At 40.8% G+C, this 24,829-nt stretch overlaps 1 protein-coding gene across 1 annotated transcript in view; it reads left to right on the top strand.

Moving 5' to 3' along the window:
- The window catches only part of LOC141129486 (butyrophilin-like protein 10), a 51,534-nt gene that overhangs the window by 19,436 nt on the left and 7,269 nt on the right, over positions 1 to 24,829 (top strand). Inside the window, exons 4-5 of the mRNA XM_073617542.1 lie at positions 1,685 to 1,783; positions 15,407 to 15,739. Of these exons, the coding sequence (XP_073473643.1) occupies positions 1,685 to 1,783; positions 15,407 to 15,739 (432 nt within the window). The remainder of the gene's footprint in view (positions 1 to 1,684; positions 1,784 to 15,406; positions 15,740 to 24,829) is intronic.

The raw sequence follows: 24,829 nt of genomic DNA, 5'->3' as shown, positions 1-24,829 counted from the left end.
TGTGGTGTCATTAGTCAGGAAGGGTGGAATTCTGGAGATGTTGCGAGGTTAAGGCAGCAGGATTTAGCCAGTGATTGGATGTGGGGGCTGAAGGAGAGGTCAGAGTCAAGGATTACACCCAGGACCCTGGCATGTGCGGAGGGACCAATGGTTGTGCTGTTGATCTTAATGGTAAAGCCATGGGGGGGGGATTGGGGAGGAGGAAATATTACAAGCTCAGTTTTAGAAAGATTAAGTTTGAGGAAGTGGTGTGACATCCATACCGAAATGTCATTCAGTAAGTTTGAGATCCGTGAGGAGATCGAGGGGGTGAGTTGAGGAGTGGAGAGATAGATCTGTGTGTCATCAGCGTAGAGGTGGTATTGGAAGCCATGGGAGGTTATCAACTGGCCCAGGGAAGAGGTATAGAGTGAGAATAGGAGGGGCCCAAGAACGGATTCTTAGGGTACCCCAACAGAGAGAGGAAGAGGAGTAGAGGAGATGGAGTTGTAAGTGACACTGAAAGTGCGCTGAGATAGGTAGGAGGAGAACCAGGATAAAGCAGAATCTCGGAGGCCAAGGGAGTGTAGTTTGCTGAGGAGGAGCAGGTGGTTAACTGTGTCGAAGGCAGCAGAGAGGTCTAATGCCCTGTACACACGATCGGACATTGATCGGACATTCCAACAACAAAATCATGGATTTTTTCCGACAGATGTTGGCTCAGACTTGTCTTGCATACACACGGTCACACAAAGTTGGTTGGAAATCCCGAACGTCAAGAACGCGGTGATGTACAACACGTACGATGAGCCGAGAAAAATGAAGTTCAATAGCCAGTGCGGCTCTTCTGCTTGATTCCGAGCATGCGTGGAACTTTGTGCGTCGGAATTGTGTACACATGCTCGGAATTTATGCAAAGGGATTTTGTTGTCGGAAAATTCGAGATCCAGATCTCAAATTTTGTGCGACGGAAATTCCAATGGAAAATGTCCGATGGAGCCTACACACGGTCGGAATTTCCGGCAAAAGGCTCCCATCAAATATTTTCCGTCGGAAAATCCAACCGTGTGTACGGGGTATAAGAGTATGGAGTAATGGCCATTGAGATATGCCGAAATGTTGGGATCGTAGGATGGGGAGAAGTTTGGAGAAATGGGAGACGTCAGGTAATTAAAGGTTGGAAGAGAGAGGTCAGAGAGGAGGGGGAGGGAGGGATGGGAGGGGGGAGAGGGTTGGGGGGTACATTTTTGTAAAATGTGATGGTGTTGGCGAGAATTTTTTCTCGTTTTTTCTAAATATTTTAGATATTAAGAAAATCAATAAAGAAATTGAAAAAAAAAAAACAAAGAAACGTTGCCTATGGAGATTTTTAGGTATCTATTTAGTTGGCGTAACATCATCTTTCACATCATATAAAAAAATTTTGGTAACTATTGTGTTTTTTTTTCCTAACTCATTAAAGTGTCATTTTTCCCCAAAAAGTTGCGTTTGCAAAACCGCTGCGCAAATACTGTGTGACATAAAAAATTGCAACGGTTGCCATTTTATTCCTTAGGGTCTCCGCTAAAATATATATATAGTGTTTGGGGGTTATAAGTATTTTTCTAGCAAAAATACTGATTTTTAAACTGATTTAAACAAAATGTGGCAGAAAAAGCCTGGTCAGTAAGTGGTTAATGAAATATTTTGTCTCTTTACTCAACAGAAGAAAAGGACTTCTCTCACTCATCAAATGTCTCCCTTGAGATACTGACAGGCAATGGGCACACAGAGCCACTATCTGGGTTCAATGCTGAATATGATGGTAAGATTGTTGTTAGTTCTGCTCCTTAAGGGTCCATACTGTATATTTTAAGCATACCAAATGCCTGCTAAATATCTAATAGAATACCTACCATAACATAGAAATAATGCAATTGATAGCCCAATCCGGTTAAACAGCAGTGCCACATCCCAGGACTGAATACGAAAAAATTTTTTAGGGCACCATAAGAAAAAGACAAGTATAATATTTATTATAGTAAATAGTTAAAAAAAAACACAAAACACTGTGCATATAAAAACATGATAGAAACGGGTCCATATAAATTACATGAACCACAATGAGAGGCACAAGCATAATAATGCATTTAAAACCCCAACGCGTTTCAATTCTTGACATAAATCTTCATCAGGGGGATGTATCACAGTGGTAAAATCTACGAAGTAAGCATACATGTCACAGATACTATATCAAAAGAAAGAAATAACCCAAAAAAAAGGAGTGATATGAAGATTATCATCAACAACTTATAGGACCAATTTTTGTATAGTTATCACATTTCCTGAGAAGGGAGAGAACCTCCCCAAAAAGAAATGAAGGTTCGGGCTACGGGAGTGCAAAGGACACCAAAGATTTTCCCACTAGGCAGAAAAAAAACATATAAACCACATAAATAAAAAAAAAAAAAGAGGCACTAAATATACCTGAAAAAAATGTTCAAAAAAATGTGCAAAAAAGGCTTCAGAGTCCACTCATGATTGGTATAAAAAATGCAAAAGTAAATATATTCAGCAGCAACGGAAACAAAAATAGTCAGTGACTATGAAACTGCAACCGCAGACAAGTAGAGCATGTCCCCATCTGAAAAAATAATTATAAATGATAAGTAGGAAAGAGGAGGGAATAAAACATGCTCAAAACCCCAAATCATAAAAAACACACAGAGGCACCTCCAGCAAAACAAGGCGAAGAAGTTTTGTATGCACAGTGTTTTGTGTATTTTTAACTATTTACTATAATAAATGTTATACTTTTTATCTTGTGTTTTTCTTATGGTGCCTTAAAAATCCCCAATTTTGCTATTTTTCTATGTAGCACAGAAACGATGTTGTAGTAAGTCACAGTGGTCACACAGCCTCCCTCTCTGCTCTGAGATGCATCAGAGGTAACGTTCTCTCCTGATGCCCCAACATTGGACCAAGGCAGGTGGCTCCATTCATTAATGCCTTCCCTCCATCGGTCATTCACTGGCAGTTGTGAAGTTGAAACATAGAAGAGTGATGGCAGAAAAAAAGACCATCAAGGCAATCAAGTCTGCCCTATTTTTCTTTTAACTTTTTTATGCCAGAGTATGGAGGGATTGGATCCCCTCTTCACTCAGTCCTTCCAGGCAAGACCATCTTAGTCCTCCATCACCTATAGACTCCTGCTCATAGGTGTGCGCAGCCTAATGCATTAGGGTGTGCACCCTTAAGTTCAAACACACATGCATGTGTATGTATCTACATATATATGACTCTGGCACATTGATCTCCCTGCTGGCACAGTGAAAGAGAAAAGGATAAACACTTCTCTTATGGCAGAGCCGGTAAGAGGGAGATCTTTCCCATGTTCCTGTTGCTACACAGAACGATAACACTAATGCGCATGGGGGGATTAGGGTGTGCCTAGGCACACCCGGCACACCCTGTGCGCACGCCTATGCTCCTGCTACTGCCTTCACCACAGCTCCAGCTTTCACTTCAGCTCTTGCAAAAAACAGTTGTCCACCCAAAAATATTCCCATCGATGTTCTCAAAATAATTTGCGTTTCTCTAAAGCAGTGGTGTTGCTAGGGGGTGGCTTTTGGGGCTAAAGCCCCGAATTTGGAGCCCATAGCCCCGAGTCTCTGGAGGGGTCCCCAAGGGGAGGGAGGGGAGGCTCTCTGGGGACCCTGATGTAAGTTCGGGGGTCTCTGGGGACCCTGATTTTAAGGGGGAGGCTCTCTGGGAACCCTGATGCAAGTGGGGGGCTCTCTGGGGACCCTGATGCAAGGAAGAGGCTCTCTGGGGACTCTGATGCAAGGGGGAGGCTCTCTGGGGACCCTGATGTAAGGGAGGCTCTCTGGGGACCCTGATGTAAGTGGGGGGCTCTCTGGGGATATATATATATACACACACACACACACACACACACACACAGACACGTATATTACTGTATATACATGTGTATGCCCGCCCAAGCGTATGACTTTCTTTACTACGCTGCTATGGGCTCCAGCCCCAGATCTTTTGTAAATCTAGCAATGCCCCTGATCTAAAGTATAACTAAAGGCAAAACTTTTTTTTTCAGTTTTGGACAGAGTGGGGATGGATTAGAACACCTGTCAGTTTTTACTGCTGGCTTTCCCCCCATTAAGGAGGTTTACCTTCTCTATTTGTCATTGTAGCACACCTCCTAGATAGGTTGCTAGAAAGGTTTTGGTAAATTTAGATTTATTTGGCTCTCCTGTAGTCAGTGGAGCAATGTGTGATTATTTTGGGCTGTTCTATGCTTCACTGGCTGTGGGCTCAACTGCTTCGCCCCCGTCTTCTGGTGGATTCTAGAATGTAGTGGGCTGGAAGAGGCAGACCCACTGCCTGAAAATGTATGCGTTCTTGGCCAATCCCTGGGGGGAGGATGCCCAGTAGGTGGCTGAGGAGTACATAAATAGGCTGAGGCCTCATGCAGAGGAGTCTTGTCCAGGAGGAGAGGTTCCCAGCCTAAAGGGCTGCTGTCCTTCTGGGCAGAGCAGCTGAAGTTCTTACAAGAGCTCATCGACGTTCCAGCTAAGCTAGCGATGATTGGAGCTGCACGATTCTGGCCAAAATGAGAATCACGATTTTTATGCTTAGAATAAAAAGATCACGATTCTCACGACGTAAAATCTTTCGCATTATACAAAAAAACTTTACTGGTTAGTTTTTCTTTTTTTGATTCATTAAAGTAATTTTTTCCCAAAAAAATTGCATTTGAAAGACCGCTGTGCAAATACAGTGTGACATAAAATATTGCAACAACCACTGTTATTCTATAGGGTCTCTACTAAAAATATATATATAATGCTTGGGGGTTCTAAGTAATTTTTCAGCAAAAAAATGATTTTAACTTAACCAACAAATGTCAGAAAAAGGTTTAGTGTTTAAGTGGTTAAACTTCCCTCATTTACACACAAAGTCTATTCCTTTGACAAATTGTTACAATGTTTATACTTAAGTTCCACTTAAACTAAAGAATGTTGTGATTCTTGGCAGACTGCCCGTTTTTTTTCTTCCTTTCTTTTGTTGGCTGTGGCTTCACAAGAGCAGAGGAGGAATTCTTTGCATAGCTAGAATCGTGAAACGCTTTTGTCAAGATCGCAACGGGGAAAAAATTGCGATTCTTGACGATTAATCATGCAGCTCTAGCGATGAGGGGGTCTATTTTCCGATATTAGCTGGAGCTGATCAAGGTATTTTACTGAGGACCTGGTCTGGGTGTTCATGGGAGAAGTGTCAGGCAAATGGCAGAAGAAGGACTGGCAAGTTCGACAGATGTGGGCAATACTTCCGGGTCTATTTAAGCCTGCTGTTGGAGCCACCCCTTGCTGGAATATCATCAGTTTCCCAGTGTTTCCTGTGCTCCTGTGTCTCTGTGATCCTGTGTCTCCATGATCCTGTGTCTCTGTGATCCCGTGTCTCCGTGATCCCGTGTCTCTGTGTTCCTGTTTCTCCGTGATCCTGTGTCTCCGTGATCCTGTGTCTCCGTGATCCCATGTCTCCGTGATCCCGTGTCTCTGTGTTCCTGTTTCTCCGTGATCCTGTGTCTCCGTGATCCTGTGTCTCCGTGATCCAGTGTCTCTGTGATCCAGTGTCTCCGTGATCCTGTGTCTCCGTGATCCCGTGTCTCCGTGATCCCGTGTCTCCGTGATCCCGTGTCTCTGTGTTCCTGTTTCTCCGTGATCCTGTGTCTCCGTGATCCTGTGTCTCCCTGATCCTGTGTCTCTGTGATCCTGTGTCTCCGTGATCCTGTGTCTCTGTGATCCTGTGTCTCTGTGATCCCGTGTCTCTGTGATCCTGTGTCTCCGTGATCCTGTGTCTCCGTGATCCTGTGTCTCCGTGATCCCGTGTCTCCGTGATCCCGTGTCTCTGTGTTCCTGTGTCTCTGTGTTCCTGTTTCTCCGTGATCCTGTGTCTCCGTGATCCTGTGTCTCCGTGATCCTGTGTCTCCCTGATCCTGTGTCTCCGTGATCCCGTGTCTCTGTGATCCCGTGTCTCCGTGATCCCGTGTCTCCGTGATCCTGTGTCTCCCTGATCCTCTGTCTCTGTGATCCTGTGTCTCCGTGATCCCATGTCTCTGTGTTCCCGTTTCTCCGTGATCCCGTGTCTCCGTGATCCTGTGTCTCCGTGATCCTGTGTCTCCCTGATCCTGTGTCTCTGTGATCCTGTGTCTCCGTGATCCTGTGTCTCCGTGATCCTGTGTCTCCCTGATCCTGTGTCTCCGTGATCCTGTGTCTCCGTGATCCTGTGTCTCCGTTATCCTGTGTCTCCGTGATCCTGTGTCTCTGTGATCCTGTGTCTCCGTGATCCTGTTTCTCTGTGATCCAGTGTCTCTGTGATCCAGTGTCTCTGTGATCCTGTGTCTCTGTGATCCTGTGTCTCTGTGATCCTGTTTCTCTGTGATTCTGTGGCTCTGTGATCCTGTGTCTCCGTGATCCTATGTCTCCGTGATCCTGTTTCTCCGTGATCCTGTGTCTCCGTGATCCTGTTTCTCCGTGATCCTGTTTCTCCGTGATCCTATGTCTCCGTGATCCTGTTTCTCCGTGATCCTGTGTCTCCGTGATCCTGTTTCTCCGTGATCCTGTTTCTCCGTGATCCTGTGTCTCCGTGATCCTGTTTCTCCGTGATCCTGTTTCTCCGTGATCCTGTTTCTCTGTGATCCTGTGTCTCCGTGATCCTGTGTCTCCGTGATCCTGTTTCTCCGTGATCCTGTTTCTCCGTGATCCTGTGTCTCCGTGATCCTGTTTCTCCGTGATCCTGTGTCTCCGTGATCTTGTGTCTCCGTGATCCTGTTTCTCCGTGATCCTGTTTCTCTGTGATCCTGTGTCTCCATGATCCTGTGTCTCCGTGATCCTGTGTCTCTGTGATCATGTGTCTCTGTGATCCTGTGTCTCCGTGATCCTGTGTCCCCGTGATCCTGTTCCCTGTTACTGACCCGGCTTGTTTGACTTCTGCTTCTGATCCTATCCTGATTAACCTCTGGCTTGCACCACCGACTATGCTCCTGTCTGCTTCTTTATCTGTACTTCGTCTCTGGCATTTCTGGACTGATCTCTTGTGTATGACCCCCCTGGCTTGACTTCAGTTCCTGCTACCGGTTTGCGGCTACTGACGCCTTCTGCCCAGCACCCCGCGCTCAGTGGCCCTGCGGGTCATCCCAGCAACTACTAGTGCACTCCAAGTGACCGGCTCATCACCAACAACACCTGGCAAACCGTGCACCTTTGGGCGCTGCTCCCTCTGTATCACTCCCAGGGGAGCACTGCATTTAGCCGTAAGGGGCGCCCGCTCAATCGTCCTTCTCCTCAGAACCTGACAAGAATTCTCTGATGTTGGAAGGAAGCATCCAAGGAAGAGTGTAGGATCCCAGTGACTGTGTGCTGATACTATCCCTTGTACATCAGTGCCGGTGCTCACTTGGGACATGCCTTCTGAGGCTTAGATGCTTCTAGAGCAGGGGTCTCAAACTGGTGGCCCTCCAGCTGTTGCGTAACTACAAGGCCCATCATGCCTCTGCCTGAGAGAGTCATACTTGATACTCTGATTGTTGCACTGTGTTACTGGAATATCCCACAGCTCCCTATCCAAGTTCGACTTACAATAAAGCATCAAAATATTCCCCTTGTCAGGAACCATAAACCAGATGGAGACAGAAAGTCCAGGTATAATCATATCTTTAAAGGGTAAGTTCACCTTTGTACACTTTTTTTTTCTTCTAAATTCCAGCCCCCTATGCACCAACATAGTAATAATGTACTTTTTTGAAAAATATCAAAGCTTTCCATTAAATCTACAGTCACTTACTTTTCTTGTGCTCATCCATGTTTCCAGACATTTCCATTAGTAATGTCTTCTTCCCGATCAGACTGGAGGTCATGACACAGGAAGGAGTTGGCCAGTAGACATGTGCAATTCGTTTGGTTCCAAATTCGTTTTTTAACGAATTTAGACAAATTCGTTAATTCCAAAATTTCCGTATTTCCGAATTCTCCAATTTCCGAAATTTCACATTTTGGAAATTCGAAATTTCGGAATTTGAGAAATTCGGAAATTTGGAAATTCAGAAATTTAGAAAATCAAAACTAATAATAAATATTAAATTATAGGTATTGGAGTTTCCTTTCAAATTCGGCTGTTAGTGAATGTAATGAGCATGAATTTATCCGAATTATCTGAAATAACGAATGCCGTATCTAAATGAATGGAACGTAACGATCTAATAATAATAAATAACAATAATAATAATAAAACCTTTTTATAATTATTATTTATTAATAATTTGTTCCATTCCATTCGTTTAGATGTGGCATTCGTTATTTCGGATAATTCGTAACTTCAGAAAAATGTGTGTTTGTTAAGTTCATAAATATTTGAAAGGAAATTCCAATACCTATAATTTAATAGTTAGTTATTAGTTAGTTATTATTTCGAATTTTACTGATTTTCTTTCTTTTTTTTCAGATTTTCACATTTTTGAATTTCCGAATTTTGGAATTCAGAATTTCCAAAAAAAGCAAAAAAAAATTCAAAATTTGAAATTCGAAAAGCAAATCCAAAAATTCGGAAATCCCAAAATGTGAAAATTCAGAAATGCGAAAAATCGGAAATTCGGAAATTTGAAATTTGAAAATTCGAAAATTCGGAATTCGAAAATTTTGAAAATTAAATTCAGAAATTCGAAATTTGAAAATTCGGAAATTCGAAAATTAGAAAATTCGCAAATTTGGAAATTTGAAATTCACAAATTTGAAAATTTGGAAATTTGAAATTTGGAAATTTGAAAATTTGAAAATTTGAAAATTCAGAAATCCGAAAATTAAAAATTTGCAAATTCAAAAATTCGGAAATTTGAAATTTGAAAATTTGAAGTTCGGAAATTCCGAATTTCTGAATTTCGAATTTCTGAATTTTTGAATTTCTGAATCTCCGAAAAAACGAATGAAACGAAAACGAAAATGAAACAAATTTTTTGTCAGTGCACATGTCTATTGACCAGCTGACCTCATTAGGACACACCGCCGGCATCATCCTCCCTCCCACTCCCAGGTGCACGTTTTTTAAATGAAATGATCACCCTTCTCACTAAATACACAATATACAATCAGATTCTATAGTGTATGGCCATCCTTTACACCTAAAATTACTAGCTGCCCTTTCAGTGCCATTAATTGTTAACGGCACACCAACCAGAGAAGCAAACACACATTTTGCCATGTTAAAAAACGAGGGGCAAATGCTGCAAAATGCACAGCAACCCACAAAACACCAAAATGTCCCATTAACCACATATAACCAACAGGCTGCCCTATGCAGGTCACAGGAAAAAACCCAGACACAAAACGTTCGCTCCCCACTATGCTAGATGTGAATGGAGCCTGGAAGTGATATGGGTGCGATAACACGAGAACAATGCGGCTCCATTGACATCTGTGCATTTCCTTTGATTTTTCACCAAAAATTGCAGTAAAAAAAAAACCACCAAGCCTCACGCTAAAAAAAAGTTCTGAAGTTTCTTCGGGGCGATTGCTGCGCGTAGGGTGGCTCATTCAGGGGGAGGGGCTTCCCTATGTGTGATGAGTGAAAATGCTCCAAAACGCCTCCCCATCTCGCTAAAAAAAACCCCAAAAAACGCATGGTGGAATGCGAGTTCCCGCTATGCAGAGATGTGAAGGGGACCTGACAGCTGAGAGTTTCTGTCCTCTCCCTCCGATATAATGAGAGCTCACCGCTCTACGGTAATCACCTCTCCCAGGATCAGCCGTCTGGGGCCATCTCCGGGTGCAACAGGAACTTGAAAATAAAAAAACGCTGGATAGCCGCACTCCAAATGTTCACCTTTTATTTCATGAAAACAGAATCCAAATATATCCAGGGGTGAGTACAGACCAACTCACACACCGCTAACGCGTTTCACACCAATCACGGTGCTTGCTCATAGCCAAAGTGCTTCACCTACATACAGGCATATATATATATATATATATACTCTATACCACTCTATACCACTCTAGACAATAAAATAAATCAACAATTAAGACATAAACATGTGAAACGTTGATTGTCCATGAACATCACCTGAGAATATCAAAATCACGGATAGCCGATGTCTATTAACCATTAAATCTATAATTTAATTAATTAAATTAATTTAATTTAATGAACTTTTCACAATAGTTTTCATGTTTAAAAGAAAAACGGAAAGAAATGAAAAAGAAAAAAATGTTTACACATGATATAAAACTTTGTATGTAGTAAAATTTCTCTGCATATATATATATATATATATATATATATATATATATATATATATATATATATATACACACATACAATGGGGGGGACAAAAGAATAATAAAATAGAAAATAATAATACAAAATGTATCCAACCCTCCCCCATGTGTATAAAAAAGGGGTGTGTATATATCGCGCTGTCCCCTTAAAATAAATAAATAAGCAGCCGGTACAGCAAGTGATCAAATCGTGCAGAAAGTAACATATAGTGTAAAAAAAAGTGCAGCGCTAGAAAAAATGAAATACTCAGATAGCCAGTAAGACGATTAGATACAATTCTACCAATGGCTATACATCCAGTGAAGTAAAAAAAAAACAGTAAAGATATTGCACAATGATATATGTGAGAAATTGCTGAGTAGTGCAGTTGATACGATTGACATAAATGATAATCACAATCATAGTGTATTAGTCAATGTAAAATGCCAAAAGTGACACAAAAGTGGCAAAGATGAAAAAGTGGCTATAGTGAAAAAGGATGTAGATAGAAGATCTACCACCATGTACTAGTAAATGCTTACCAGAGGGATTGGACACAGATGGGTGTATACCCACTGGGTCAATCAAGCTTAAAAAGTGGTGATCCTGAGTGGCAGCTACCGCAAAGGACGCGGATTCCAGGAGGTATTTCTGGAGATTGAAAAAGCGCTTTGGTACATAAAATAACGGCAGTGTCAGTGGTATCAGAAGTCCGTCCCGACGCGTTTCGTCCTCTAGGACATCATCTGGGGTCCCCCATGTGTATACCTGTGCACATATCAGCAGAACCTATATTCTATGTACTTGTATAACCGCTTCAGACCCGGAAGATTTGACTGCTGAATGACCGGGCCATTTTTTTTGCGATTCGGCACTGCCTCACTTTAACTGACAATTGCGCGGGCGTGCGACGTGGCTGCCAAAAAAAAAAAATTTACGTCCTTTTTTTCCCCACAAATAGAGCTTTCTTTGGGTGGTATTTGATCACCTCCGCGGTTTTTATTTTTTGCGCTATAAACAAAAAAAAGAGTGACAATTTTGAAAAAAAAAACCCACAATATTTTGTACTTTTTGCTATAATAAATATCCCCATTTTTTTTTTTTAAAAGCAAATCTTTTCTCAGTTTAGGCCGATATGTATTCTTCTACATAATTTTTGGTAAAAAAAAAAAAACGCAATAAACACATATTGATTGAAAGTTATAGTGTTTACAAAATAGGGGATAATTTTATGGCATTTTTATTATTATTTTTTTTTTTACTAGCAATGGCGGCGATCTGCGATTTTTATTGGGACTGCGACATAATGGCGGACACGTCGGACACTTGTGACACATTTTTGGGACCATTGTAATTTATACAGCGATCAGTGCTATAAAAATGCATTGATTACTGTGTAAATGACACTGGCAGGGAAGGGGTTAACCACTAGGGGGCGATCAAGGGGTTAAGTGTGTTCCCTAGTAGTTTTTTTTTAAATTTAATTTAATTATATCCACATACAAAATATAAAATTCCATATATATATATATAGGGTTGTAAAATATGCACATTGTAAGTATTTATTTATTTTTATATATATATATATATATATATATAAAAATAAATAAATACTTACAATGTGCATATTTTACAACCCTAACCCCTCCTACCCCACATTCCCCTCCCCAGTCCCCTCTTTCTCCATTTCTCCCCATTCTTCTAGTCTTGTCTTCCCACTGCTTCTGCGCATCTAAGCGTTTTCTTAAACACCTTTCATTCCTTCATCTCCGCAAAATCTCAGATATTCCATATTATATGTCTCTTCTACCTTTACTAGCCAATCCTTTTATATTAGGGCTTTTCTCTTTCTTGCCAATGTCTTGGGATCAGACTTTTAGCGGCATTGTGTGTGTTTCTAACTGTAGGGGGAGGGGATTGACCTAGAGGAGATGACAGATTGTGGTTCCTAGTTATTAGGAACTCACGATCTGTCACTCCTCACAGAACAGGGATTTGTGTGTTTACACACACACACACACAGGTCCCTGTTCTGCCTCTCGTGCTCGCGATCGCTCGTGGCCGGCGGACATCGCGACCATCGGCCATGAGCATCGGCACCTGCCGCAGTGCAGCGGGCGCAAGCGTGTGCACTCCTGCTATCCTGATCCCGCAAGCCAATGTATAGCTTCGCGGGGTCGCGTGGACCTGCCGCAGTATAATGATGGCGGCTGGAAGGCAATCGGTTAAAGATGGCCATATGTTGAGCAATCTGTGTATATTGTGTACTTAGTGAGAAGGGCGATCACTGATTGATTGCACTTCATTTAAAAGGTGTGCAGCTGGAAATGGGAGGGTGGATGATGGAGGGTGTGCGCTAATGAGGTCAGCTGGTCAACTCCTTCCTGTGTCATGACCTCTAGTCTGATCAGGAAGAAGACATTACTAATGGAAATGTCTGGATTCATGGACACAAGAAAAGTAAGTGACTGGACTGTAGATTTAATGGAAAGCTTTGGTATTTTTGCAAAAAAAAGTACACAAATGCTATATTGGTGCATAGGGGGACTGGAATTTAGAAAAAAAAAAAAAATAAGTGTACAAAGGTGAACTTACCCTTTAATGAAATGCCAAAAAAACCACAGTTCAGTAATGTAGTCAAAATACAGAAGCCAGGGTTTGGATGCCAGAGTAGGTAATCAGATGAGCCGGTGGTAAGGAAACCAGAAGTCAGCATAGTTGGGAGCAAAAATCAGGAACAGGAATCGGAAGGGAAGTCAGCCAGGCCAAGTCATACACAGGAGCCCAGGAAAGAATGCACTTAGAAATTATAGACCACACAAGGGCAAAGAGGAAATGAGAAAAGCTGCTTAAATAACAAAAAGGGGCTGGCTGCAGGCTGGACATAAGAGGTAGGTTAATGGTAACCAGGTGAGTCACTGTGGTAAGAACGAGTGGCTGTTAATAACCAACAGCTGAGACACTTCTGAGCACTGAAAGAAAAGAGCTGCTCCACCTTCCCTGGAGATTCACCACTTTGTTATTCAGCATCTCTCGGGTTGAATGATGGCCAGCATTACCCAACCCACGTACTTGGGGCCCAAGCTGTCATGGACGCACCTCCTGGGAGCCGCACTATCAAGCTGCCTTGGGCTGAGAGGAGAATGCTGTAGGAGTGAAGTGGATCTTATGAGTCTTGTGATTTGATTGAAGACTGCAAGGATATAAAGTAATATGAAATTATCACTGCATTATGGTAAAAAACACCCCACTACCTTTATGTGCCCCCAAGTCCCCATCACCTTCAAGTCTTAGTAATCTGTGCCACTTCTCTGATCTTCTGGGTGCAGAGGAGGACACCGAGGGTAGTGGAGCAATAGGCTCCTGCTGCTTACATTCAGATTGTTAGCAGGAGAAGCAGGGATATGGCTTGGTTGGGTGCTATGTATGTCAATGGATGCACCCAGCACTGTCCAGGAGGATGCACCCAAGGGTATCTCCTTAGCAGCTAGTTAGCTAAGGAGACACCCGCAGACAGGATGGGAGCAGCATCCTGGAGACCAGCAGAAGAAGAACAATCATTTCACATAAGAATGGACATGCCTTTTCATAAAAAAATACAAAACAAAGGGTTCACTATCACACAACGATCAACAAATAATCAAAAAAATACATGTGAAGTTGTGTAGCTCCTAGAAAATCTGGTGTGTGTGTGTATGTGTGTATATATATATATATATATATATACATATATATATATATATATACATATATATATATATATATATATATATATACATATATATATATATATATATATATATATATATATATATATATATATATATATATATATATATATATATATATACTGTATATGTGTGTATAGTAGCAGCTAACAACAAATTCAAACAATAGCTATATATATATATATATATATATATATATATATACACACTCACCGGCCACTTTATTAGGTCCCCCTTGCTAGTAGTAGGTTGGACCCCCTTCTGCCTTCATTCTTGGTGGCATAGATACAACAAGGGGTTGGAAACGTTCCTCAGAGATTTTGCTCCATAGTGACATCATAGCATCACACAGTTGCTGGAGATTTGTCGGCTGCTCATCCATGGATGCCAATCTCCTGTTCCACCACATCGCAAAGGTGCTCTATTGGATGAGATGTGGTGAGTGTGGAGGCCATAGGAGTACAGGGACCTCATTGTCCAGTGGTGAGATGATTGGAGCTTTGTGACATGGTGCATTATCCTGCTGGAAGGAGCCATCAGAAGATGGGGACACTGTAGTCATAAAGGGATGGACATGGTCAGCAACAATACTCAGGTAGGTCGTGGTGTTTAAACCATGATCAATTGGTACTAAGGGGCCCAAAGTGTGCCAAGAAAATATCCCCCCCCACACCATTACACGCCCACCACCAGCCTGAATCGGTGATACAAGGCAGGATGCATCCATTGAACATCATGGAGGGGTGGCCTCAAGCCCCACTTTCTGCGCTCCAAGGAACGAAACTGACCTAGCTTGCAAGAAATGGAAGTGGCTCTAACCACTTACATCCCAAAGGCTGGATATTGTTACACCAATGAAGGTAAAATAGCATCCTTCTGCCCCGGCATCAGTTCTCCAAAGACCAGAACTGACTGAACCCACTGAAAACGGAAGCTGCCCTGCCCACATGCGTTCCAGAGGCAGGAAATAACCAGGTTAAAGAGAAGAAAGGTACAATTCATTTCAATGTCAGAACATTGAGTTTGATATAGACCTCACCTAGAGGCAAGTGTGATATGTACTGCATTCAGACTATCGATATCTTCAAGACAATAAATATATTACAAATTCATGACTAGCACAATACAAAATAATAATTTTAGGCGCTATTTTTATATATTTTTAGAAAGCTGCGCTTTATTGAATGTAGAGCATATATGTACAGATGGTGGACAACATGTGTGACTAGAGTTGGGGCTTTAATGAAAACATAAGTTCATTAATCAGTGTTATGTCTGAAGGCAAGTTTGAACTTCCTATCTCTTTAGCACACAGAGCTTGGCTTCCCTGAAGACCTACTAATGACACAGATCTGGTAAATTTTTGGTAATATTTGTACTTTGTCCTACAGATGTCACATATAATGTAAGCACTTCGCTATATGGCACTGCCGATCTACCGTGCTCATTCGCCTTTATAGAAGGACTGGAGCACTTGATATTGGTCTGGAAGAAGGAAGAAGAAAAAAATAAATCATACATCCACTCGTTCAAGATGGGCCAGGAACATCACTTAGAACAGGATTCTCGGTATAACGGACGTACAGAACTGTCCAAAAATTTTAAACAAGGAGACCTGAGCCTGACAATCAGAGGAGTCACATTCGCTGATGTGGGGACTTATTACTGCCACGCTGCTAATTTTCGGAACACAGGCAAACAGAAGGTAGAATTATCGATAAGCGGTAAGTTGTGATTCTCTATGACAAAATTGCATTTCTTTGAGGTTTCATCCCATTGATGGATGGCTTTGAGAAGTACATAATTCATCTGGTCTAGGAAAATCAAATCCCAGCCTGCAACCAAACCCTACTGGGGTGTGAACACGTATGACTGCAAATGCAAGATGAGACCAAAGGCCGTCACAGAGCAGGGACAGCAGAGGGCGTACAGACACAATTAAGCGATCCTAAGGCATTTATAGTGGTAGCTGGGCCACTAAAAAGGAAAGGCCACATTGGAGTAGATGCTCAAAACAGGGGGAAAAAAGGGAAACAGGGAACAGGGAATAAAGATGTATCAAAACAGGGAAAAAAAAACTGGACTTTTTGACCCCTTCAGTTCTCATATTTAAGAGGCCCTGTCATGTTTTTTTCTATTACAAGGGATGTTTACATTCCTTGTAATTGGAATAAAAGTAATCCAAATTAAAAAAAAAAAAAACAGTGAAAAAATAAATAAAATAAAGTAAAATAAATAAGAAAAAAAAAAAAATTTAAAGCGCCCTGTCCCGACGAGCTCGCGCGCAGAAGCGAACGCATAAGTGAGTAGCGTCCGCATATGAAAACGGTGGTCAAACCACACATGTGAGGTATCGCCGCGACCGGTAGAGCGAGTGCAATAATTATAGCTCTAGACCTCCTCTGTAACACAAAACATGCAACCTGTAGAATTTTTTTAAACGTCTCCTATGGAGATTTTTAAGGGTAAAAGTTTGAACCAATTCCACGAGCGGGCGCAATTTTGAAGCGTGACATGTTGGGTATCAATTTACTTGGCGTAACATTATATTTCACAATATAAAAAAAAAATTGGGCTAACTTTACTGTTGTCTTATTTTTTTATTCAAAAAAGTGAATTTTTTCCAAAAAAAGTGCGCTTATAAGACCGCTGCGCAAATACGGTGCGAAAAAATGTATTGCATTGACTGCCATTTTATTCTTTAGGGTGTTAGAAAAAAACAATATGTAATGTTTTGGGGTTCTAAAGTAATTTTCTAGCAAAAAAACCTGTTTTAAACATGTAAACACCTAAAATCCAAAACGAGGCTGGTCCTTAAGTGGTTAACTTCTTCAGATCCGCGCTATATCTTAATGACGGCTACAGCGCGGGCCTACGTCAATAGATGTCCTCCCATGCACGAGCGGTCTGAGCGCCCCCTGCAGGGCGCGCAGCACGTCCTGTGTTTAGCGAGTCTATGAGACTCGGCTGATCACAGATCAGAGTGAGGGGTCAAGCCCGACCCCTTACCACGTGATCAGCTGTCAGCCAATGACAAAGCAGGTAATCGGCTATTTTTTCTCCTCATACTGATAACGTGAGGAGAAAAATAAAATATACTCACTGGCGGCTCTCAGAGGGACATCAGTCCCGATCAAGGAGAGCTCCCACCAGCTCATCTGTGCCCATCTGTGCCACCTGCCAGTGCCACCTACCAGTGCACAACAGTGCCGCCTACCAGTGCCCACCAGTGTCACCTACCAGTGCACAACAGTGCTGCCTACCAGTGCCCACCAGAGCCACCTATCAGTGCCCACAGTGCCATCTATCAGTGTCACCAATCAGTGCCTCATCAACAGTGCTGCCCATCCGTGTCACCTACCAGTGCCCATCAGTGCCACCTATCAGTAGTACCTATCAGTAACACCTTTCAGTGCCCATCAGTGTCACCCATCAGGGCACATCAGTGCCATCTTAACAGTGGCCATCAGTGCCGCCTTATCTGTGCCCATCAGTACCTCCTTATCTGTCCTCATCAGTGTCGCCTTATCTGTGCCTATCGGTGCCCATAAGTGCAGCCTATCAGTGCCCACCAGTGCCGCCTCATCAGCGCATATCAATGAAGGAGAAAAAGTACCTGTTTGAAAAATGTTATAACAAACTATAAAACATGATTTTTTTCTTCTTCTAAATTTTCCTTTTTTTTATTTGTTTAACAAAAAATAAAAACCCCAGCTGTGATTAAATACCACCAAAAGAAAGATCTATTTGTGTGAAAAAAATGATAAAATTTTCATTTGTGTACAGTGTTGTATGACCGCGCAACTGTCATTCAAAGTGCAATATTTATATATAAAAATCCGCGCTCAGGACAGACAAAAGGCTGCTGCCTATCTCAAATTAGTGCCCCTAAGGGTCTAATTAAGGAATCAATAAATAATTAAAGAGATAAAGATGGCGCTGCCCTCTAAATAACTAAATAATAAACTAAGGTCTAAGTGGGGCCAAGATATATGGAAATTGTATCACTACTATTAATGTACAGAATAAACAATCTGTATATCAAGACAATTAAGATATTGAACCTGTAATACAAGTATGATACTTCTGCATATAACGTGATACCGGGAATGCAAAACCGGTGTATGAAAATTAAGAAAAACAAAAAAATTTTTTGAAAAAATATTATAAAAAATACACCAATAGTGCAAAAATATTGGGACAAAATGGCGTCTCCCTCGCTGAAAATTTTTTGAAAATGTGAAAAATATGTGAAAAATATTATCAGTGCTATGTTAATGGAGCTCCCATAAAACTAAGTGATACAAAATATAAGTGGAAAAAATCCTCAAAATTATTGTGACATAGAGCCCTATGGTGAGTTCAAAGTGACGAGCTCCTTATTATGTGTCTTATACTATATATTCTCCATGCGTACCCAGCATAAAAAAACACAATCCCGGATTTCTCATTAACAAAATATGAAAATCAAATATTATAGAAATAAAAGCTGGTGTAAATAAATTTCTAACGAATAAGTGATTAATTCTGTGCAAACAATAATAAAATAAGTTCAATATTTTTTCACTCCTTGGGAATTGCTATCCGTGACTTCTGTGCTTGTAGTTCAGAATGGTGACTTGAGGTGCTCAGCCCCCCAGTGCTCCCCCACTCACCAGAGTTGATCACCCCTACAGGGGTACCGAGCGATAAAGTGGGTGCTCTTGGGGTAGTTGTTGTTCTCTCCTCTTGAATTGCTGTTACTTGATTCAATGCGATCCTTGATAAGTAATCCTGGTTAAGCAGTGTGCTTCAGCCTGACATAATCACTCCATGCCTCCTTAGCTGTAAAACTCTTCGGAATACCCAGAACCAGGAGAAAAACAAAGAGGCTGCCTTCGTGAAGTATGTCAAATAAGTTTTATTATATAAACTTTAATCCAGTCCAATACTGATGGTAGATGATAACAAACTAAGCAGAAAATTAAACCGGAACCGCTGTATGCAAGGATAGGACCAAACACAAGCTGTAAGCGTGCGTTCCACCTTGCGTTCCAGCATCCACTTCCTGATCTGACGTGTGAGCGTGACTCCGCCTTACGCGTTTCGTCATCGGACGTTTTCAAAAGCGCTTTTGAAAACGTCCGATGACGAAACGCGTAAGGCGGAGTCACGCTCACACGTCAGATCAGGAAGTGGATGCTGGAACGCAAGGTGGAACGCACGCTTACAGCTTGTGTTTGGTCCTATCCTTGCATACAGCGGTTCCGGTTTAATTTTCTGCTTAGTTTGTTATCATCTACCATCAGTATTGGACTGGATTAAAGTTTATATAATAAAACTTATTTGACATACTTCACGAAGGCAGCCTCTTTGTTTTTCTCCTGGTTCTGGGTATTCCGAAGAGTTTTACAGCTAAGGAGGCATGGAGTGATTATGTCAGGCTGAAGCACACTGCTTAACCAGGATTACTTATCAAGGATCGCATTGAATCAAGTAACAGCAATTCAAGAGGAGAGAACAACAACTACCCCAAGAGCACCCACTTTATCGCTCGGTACCCCTGTAGGGGTGATCAACTCTGGTGAGTGGGGGAGCACTGGGGGGCTGAGCACCTCAAGTCACCATTCTGAACTACAAGCACAGAAGTCACGGATAGCAATTCCCAAGGAGTGAAAAAATATTGAACTTATTTTATTATTGTTTGCACAGAATTAATCACTTATTCGTTAGAAATTTATTTACACCAGCTTTTATTTCTATAATATTTGATTTTCATATTTTGTTAATGAGAAATCCGGGATTGTGTTTTTTTATGCTGGGTACGCATGGAGAATATATAGTATAAGACACATAATAAGGAGCTCGTCACTTTGAACTCACCATAGGGCTCTATGTCACAATAATTTTGAGGATTTTTTCCACTTATATTTTGTATCACTTAGTTTTATGGGAGCTCCATTAACATAGCACTGATAATATTTTTCACATATTTTTCACATTTTCAAAAAATTTTCAGCGAGGGAGACGCCATTTTGTCCCAATATTTTTGCACTATTGGTGTATTTTTTATAATATTTTTTCAAAAAATTTTTTTGTTTTTCTTAATTTTCATACACCGGTTTTGCATTCCCGGTATCACGTTATATGCAGAAGTATCATACTTGTATTACAGGTTCAATATCTTAATTGTCTTGATATACAGATTGTTTATTCTGTACATTAATAGTAGTGATACAATTTCCATATATCTTGGCCCCACTTAGACCTTAGTTTATTATTTAGTTATTTAGAGGGCAGCGCCATCTTTATCTCTTTAATTATTTAGTCATTCAAAGTGCGACAGCGCTGAAAGCTGAAAATTGGTCTGGGCAGGAGGGGGGTTTAAGTGCCCGGTAAGCAAGTGGTTAAAGTGTAAGTAAACCCTCCTATCGTTTTCAGCCAAAGAAGCCGCCATCTTGGCCTCTGTTTAATCTACAACTGCCAGGATGCTGCACATGTGATCAGTTATGATGCCAGTTATTGGATGGTTTGACAGTTTGGTTGAAAGCACAACCAATGGGAGTGTTACATTTCCGGAAAGGTAACTGTTTTATGGATGGGTTTACTTCCGTTTTAACGATATCCACACCACCCACCACTGTACAGTGTGTGATTCTTCAGATGCCACTCCACCATAGACAAAGTGCTCGCTTACCAGCTTGCACTGACCTCCTACCACAGAAGGTCCGTGACACTTGTGGCTTCAAACCCAACCAGGGACTTCACATCATCCGGAGAACTCCCTTGTGGACACACGGACCACCAATCCAGGAAGCGATAGGATCTCCAAAATATAAAAGGCTCAACATAGCGCAAAAATCCCTAAAACGTTTATTCAATGTATACAAAGTATTGCACTTATATCAAAGGGAATGAATATGCCTAAGACGAAACGCGCGTGCTGACGTCACCGCAATTCTCCAGTCCCATGGGGGGTTGTTGCTTTTTCGGCTGGCTGGCTTATTTAGTTTTAAAGCGTATATACATTCCTTTTGAGGTGAGTGTAATAGTTTGTATATGCTTTGTATGAAATACTTTGTATGAAAGCGCCGTCCTCCTGTGCTTGTGCTCAAAGGCAAACGCGCACTTTTGGTCCCGCACGCACGCAAACAGAGATTATCCCACACATGTGAGCTATCACCACAAACGTCAGATTACGGGCAGTAATTCTAGCACTAGACCTCCTCTGTAAATACAAAGTGGTAACCTGTGAAGGCTTTCAAAGCGTCGCCTGTGGATAGTAAAATGTACGTCAATTGGTGTGCAATTTTAAAGTTTGACATGTTTGGTATCTACTTACTCCACATAACTTCATCTTTTATATTTAACAAAAATATTGGGTTATGTAGTGAATTTTTTTTGCATTACAATTAAAACAACTGCATTTTTTCACAAAAAATGCGTTTAAAAAAACCACTGTGCAAATACCACGTGAAATTGTAAAACCCACCAATTTATTTTCTAGGGCCTCTGCTTTAAAAAATATATATGTCTGGGGGTTCAAAGTAATTTTCAAGCAATAAATACTGATTGTTGGACTGGAAATAATTAAAGCAACACGTTAAAAGTCGTTTTTTTTCTTAAATAAAATATGTTCCTACTTACCCTTTATTAATCCTTAGTTGACCTGAATTTAACTTAATCAACTCCTTTTTCCCTTTATCCCCTTATTTATTATTTTCCTGTTGATTTATTTATTTATTTTTATTTATTTCTTTCATTTTCCAAATATTAAAAGTTAATCTTTTTTTTCATCTGTGTTAATTCTTTTATTTTTTTCCAAGGCTGCATTTAAAAAAAAAAATAATTTAGTGTCTTGTTGTGAAATAGCATCAATGTTAAAAGATTTAGCCTCTTAGATTTTCTGGTCTGACAAAGAGCTGCGTGATTAATCGTTAAAAGATCAAGATCTCGATTCGACCCCCCCACACAATCTTAATCCAGTATTTACATGATTCGTGTAACAAGTGTAAAGCAGTTTCCCTGCTCACGCCTGTCAAAAAAAAAAAAAAAAGCAGCCGGCAATGTTTAACAACAACATTGCTCAGCGTTGAAACAGACAGATAAAAGGAAACATAGGGGTTGATTTACTAAAGGCAAATCCACTTTGCACTACAAGTGCACTTGGAAGTGCAGTCACTTTAGATCTGATCTGAGGGGAAGCTCTGAAATGAGGGGAAGCTCTGCTGATTTTATCATCCAATCATGTGCAAGCAAAAATGCTTTTTTTTTTTTTATCCTTGCATGTCCGCCTCAGATCTACAGCGACTGCACCTCCAAGTGCACTTGTAGTGCAAAGTGGATTTGCCTTTAGTAAATCAACCCCTTTACATCTTCTTAGCTGTCCTTCTGTTTATTCATTTATACAGTCAGGTCCATAAATATTGGGACATTGACACAATTCTAATCTTTTTGGCTCTATACACCACCACAATGGATTTGAAATGAAATGAACAAGATGTTCTTTAACTGCAGACTTTCAGCTTTAATTTGAGGGTGTTTACATCCAAATCAGGTGAACGGTGTAGGAATTACAACAGTTTGTAGATGTACTTCCCACTGTTTAAGGGACCAAAAGTAATGGGACAGATTAACAATTATCTATCAAACTTTCACTTTTTAATACTTTGGTTGCAAATCCTTTGCAGTCAATTACAGCCTGAAGTCTGGAACGCATAGACATCACCAGACGCTGGGTTTCATCCCTGGTGATGCTCTGCCAGGCCTCTACTGCAACTGTCTTCAGTTCCTGCTTGTTCTTGGGGCATTTTCCCTTCAGTTTTGTCTTCAGCAAGTGAAATGCATGCTCAATCGGATTCAGGTCAGGTGATTGACTTGGCCATTGCATAACATTCCACTTATTTCCCTTAAAAAACTCTTTGGTTGCTTTCCAAGTATGCTTTGGGTCATTGTCCATCTGCACTGTGAAGCGCCGTCCAATGAGTTCTGAAGCATTTTGCTGAATATGAGCAGATAATATTGTCCGAAACACTTCAGAATTCATCCGGCTGCTTTTGTCAGCAGTCACATCATCAATAAATACAAGAGAACCAGTTCCATTGGCAGCCATACATGCCCACGCCATAAGACTACCACCACCATGCTTCACTGATGAGGTGGTATGCTTTGGATCATGAGCAGTTCCTTTCCTTCTCCATACTCTTCTCTTCCCATCACTCTGGTACAAGTTGATCTTGGTCTCATCTGTCCATAGGATGTTGTTCCAGAACTGTGAAGGCTTTTTTAGATGTTGTTTGGCAAACTCTAATCTGGCCTTCCTATTTTTGAGGCTCACCAATGGTTTACATCTTGTGGTGAACCCTCTGTATTCACTCTGCTGAAGTCTTCTCTTGATTGTTGACTTTGACACACATACACCGACCTCCTGGAGAGTGTTCTTGATCTGGCCAAATGTTGTGAAGGGTGTTTTCTTCACCAGGGACAGAATTATTCGGTCATCCACCACAGTTGTTTTCTGTGGTCTTCGGGGTCTTTTGGTGTTGCTGAGCTCACCGGTGCGTTCTTTCTTTTAAAGGATATTCCAAACAGTTGATTTGGCCACACCTAATGTTTTTGCTATCCCTCTGATGGGTTTGTTTGTTTTTTTCAGCCTAATGATGGCTTGCTTCACTGATAGTGACAGCTCTTTGGATCTCATATTGAGAGCTGACAGCAACAGATTCCAAATGCAAATAGCACACTTGAAATGAACTCTGGACCTTTTAACTGCTCCTTGTAAATGGGATAATGAGAAAATAACACACACCTGGCCATGGAACAGCTGAGCAGCAAATTGTCCCATTACTTTTGGTCCCTTAAAAAGTGTGAGGCACACATACAAACTGTTGTAATTCTCTACACCGTTCACCTGATTTGGATGTAAATACCCTCAAAATAAAGCTGAAAGTCTGCAGTTAAAGCACATCTTGTTCCTTTCATTTCAAATCCATTGTGGTGGTGTATAGAGCCAAAAAGATTAGAATTGTGTCAATGTCCCAATATTTATGGACCTGACTGTAGGTCAAAGGGATGAACTTCGGTCTGTAAATGAAGTCACTTTAAAGCAACCTTGTCAAGTAAATAAAATTTAAAAAAAAGTATTTGGTTTTATTAAATAGTTTCTCTGTTTAACCCCTTATTAACCCTTAATTTACTCCAATCAGCCTTATTAACTCCTTATTCTCCTTCTCCATTTCATTATTTATTTCCTGCTTATTTTTTATATTACTTCTATTTTATAAACTATTATTAAAACTTTTTTTTTGTTTGCTTTGTCCACTAATATTTTTACACCTTTAACATATACATCATCTCACAAAAGTGAGTACACTCCTCAGTCACATTTTTGTAAATATTTTCTTCTCTCTTTTCATGTGACAACACTGAAGAAATGACACTTTGCTACAATGTAAAGTAGTGAGTGTACAGCTTGTATAACAGTGTAAATTTGCTGTCCCCTCAAAATAACTCAACACACAGCCATTAATGTCTAAACCGCTTGCAACACAAGTCAGTACACCCCTAAGTGAAAATGTCCAAATTGGAAAAAAAAAAATTATAAAAATGTGAGGGGTGTACTCACTTTTGTCAGATAATGTATATACATGTATTTCATTTGTAAATAACTTTTCAATGCTTTGTACATTGCTGACAGCTGAAGTGAAAACAAAAAAGTTGCAGTAGGTATCGGTAATCGGTGAGTACTAAAAAAAAACACACTAATATAACTTAATGGTAATTTTTTTATTTATTTACACATTACATTATTTTTTATTACATTTATTTAAATTTTA

This window comes from Aquarana catesbeiana, linkage group LG02 (genome assembly GCF_042186555.1).
Source record: "Aquarana catesbeiana isolate 2022-GZ linkage group LG02, ASM4218655v1, whole genome shotgun sequence".
NCBI classification, from domain to species: domain Eukaryota; kingdom Metazoa; phylum Chordata; class Amphibia; order Anura; family Ranidae; genus Aquarana; species Aquarana catesbeiana.
The sequence above is the reverse complement of the archived record's forward strand: the minus strand, read 5'-3'. Positions and strand labels throughout refer to the sequence as shown.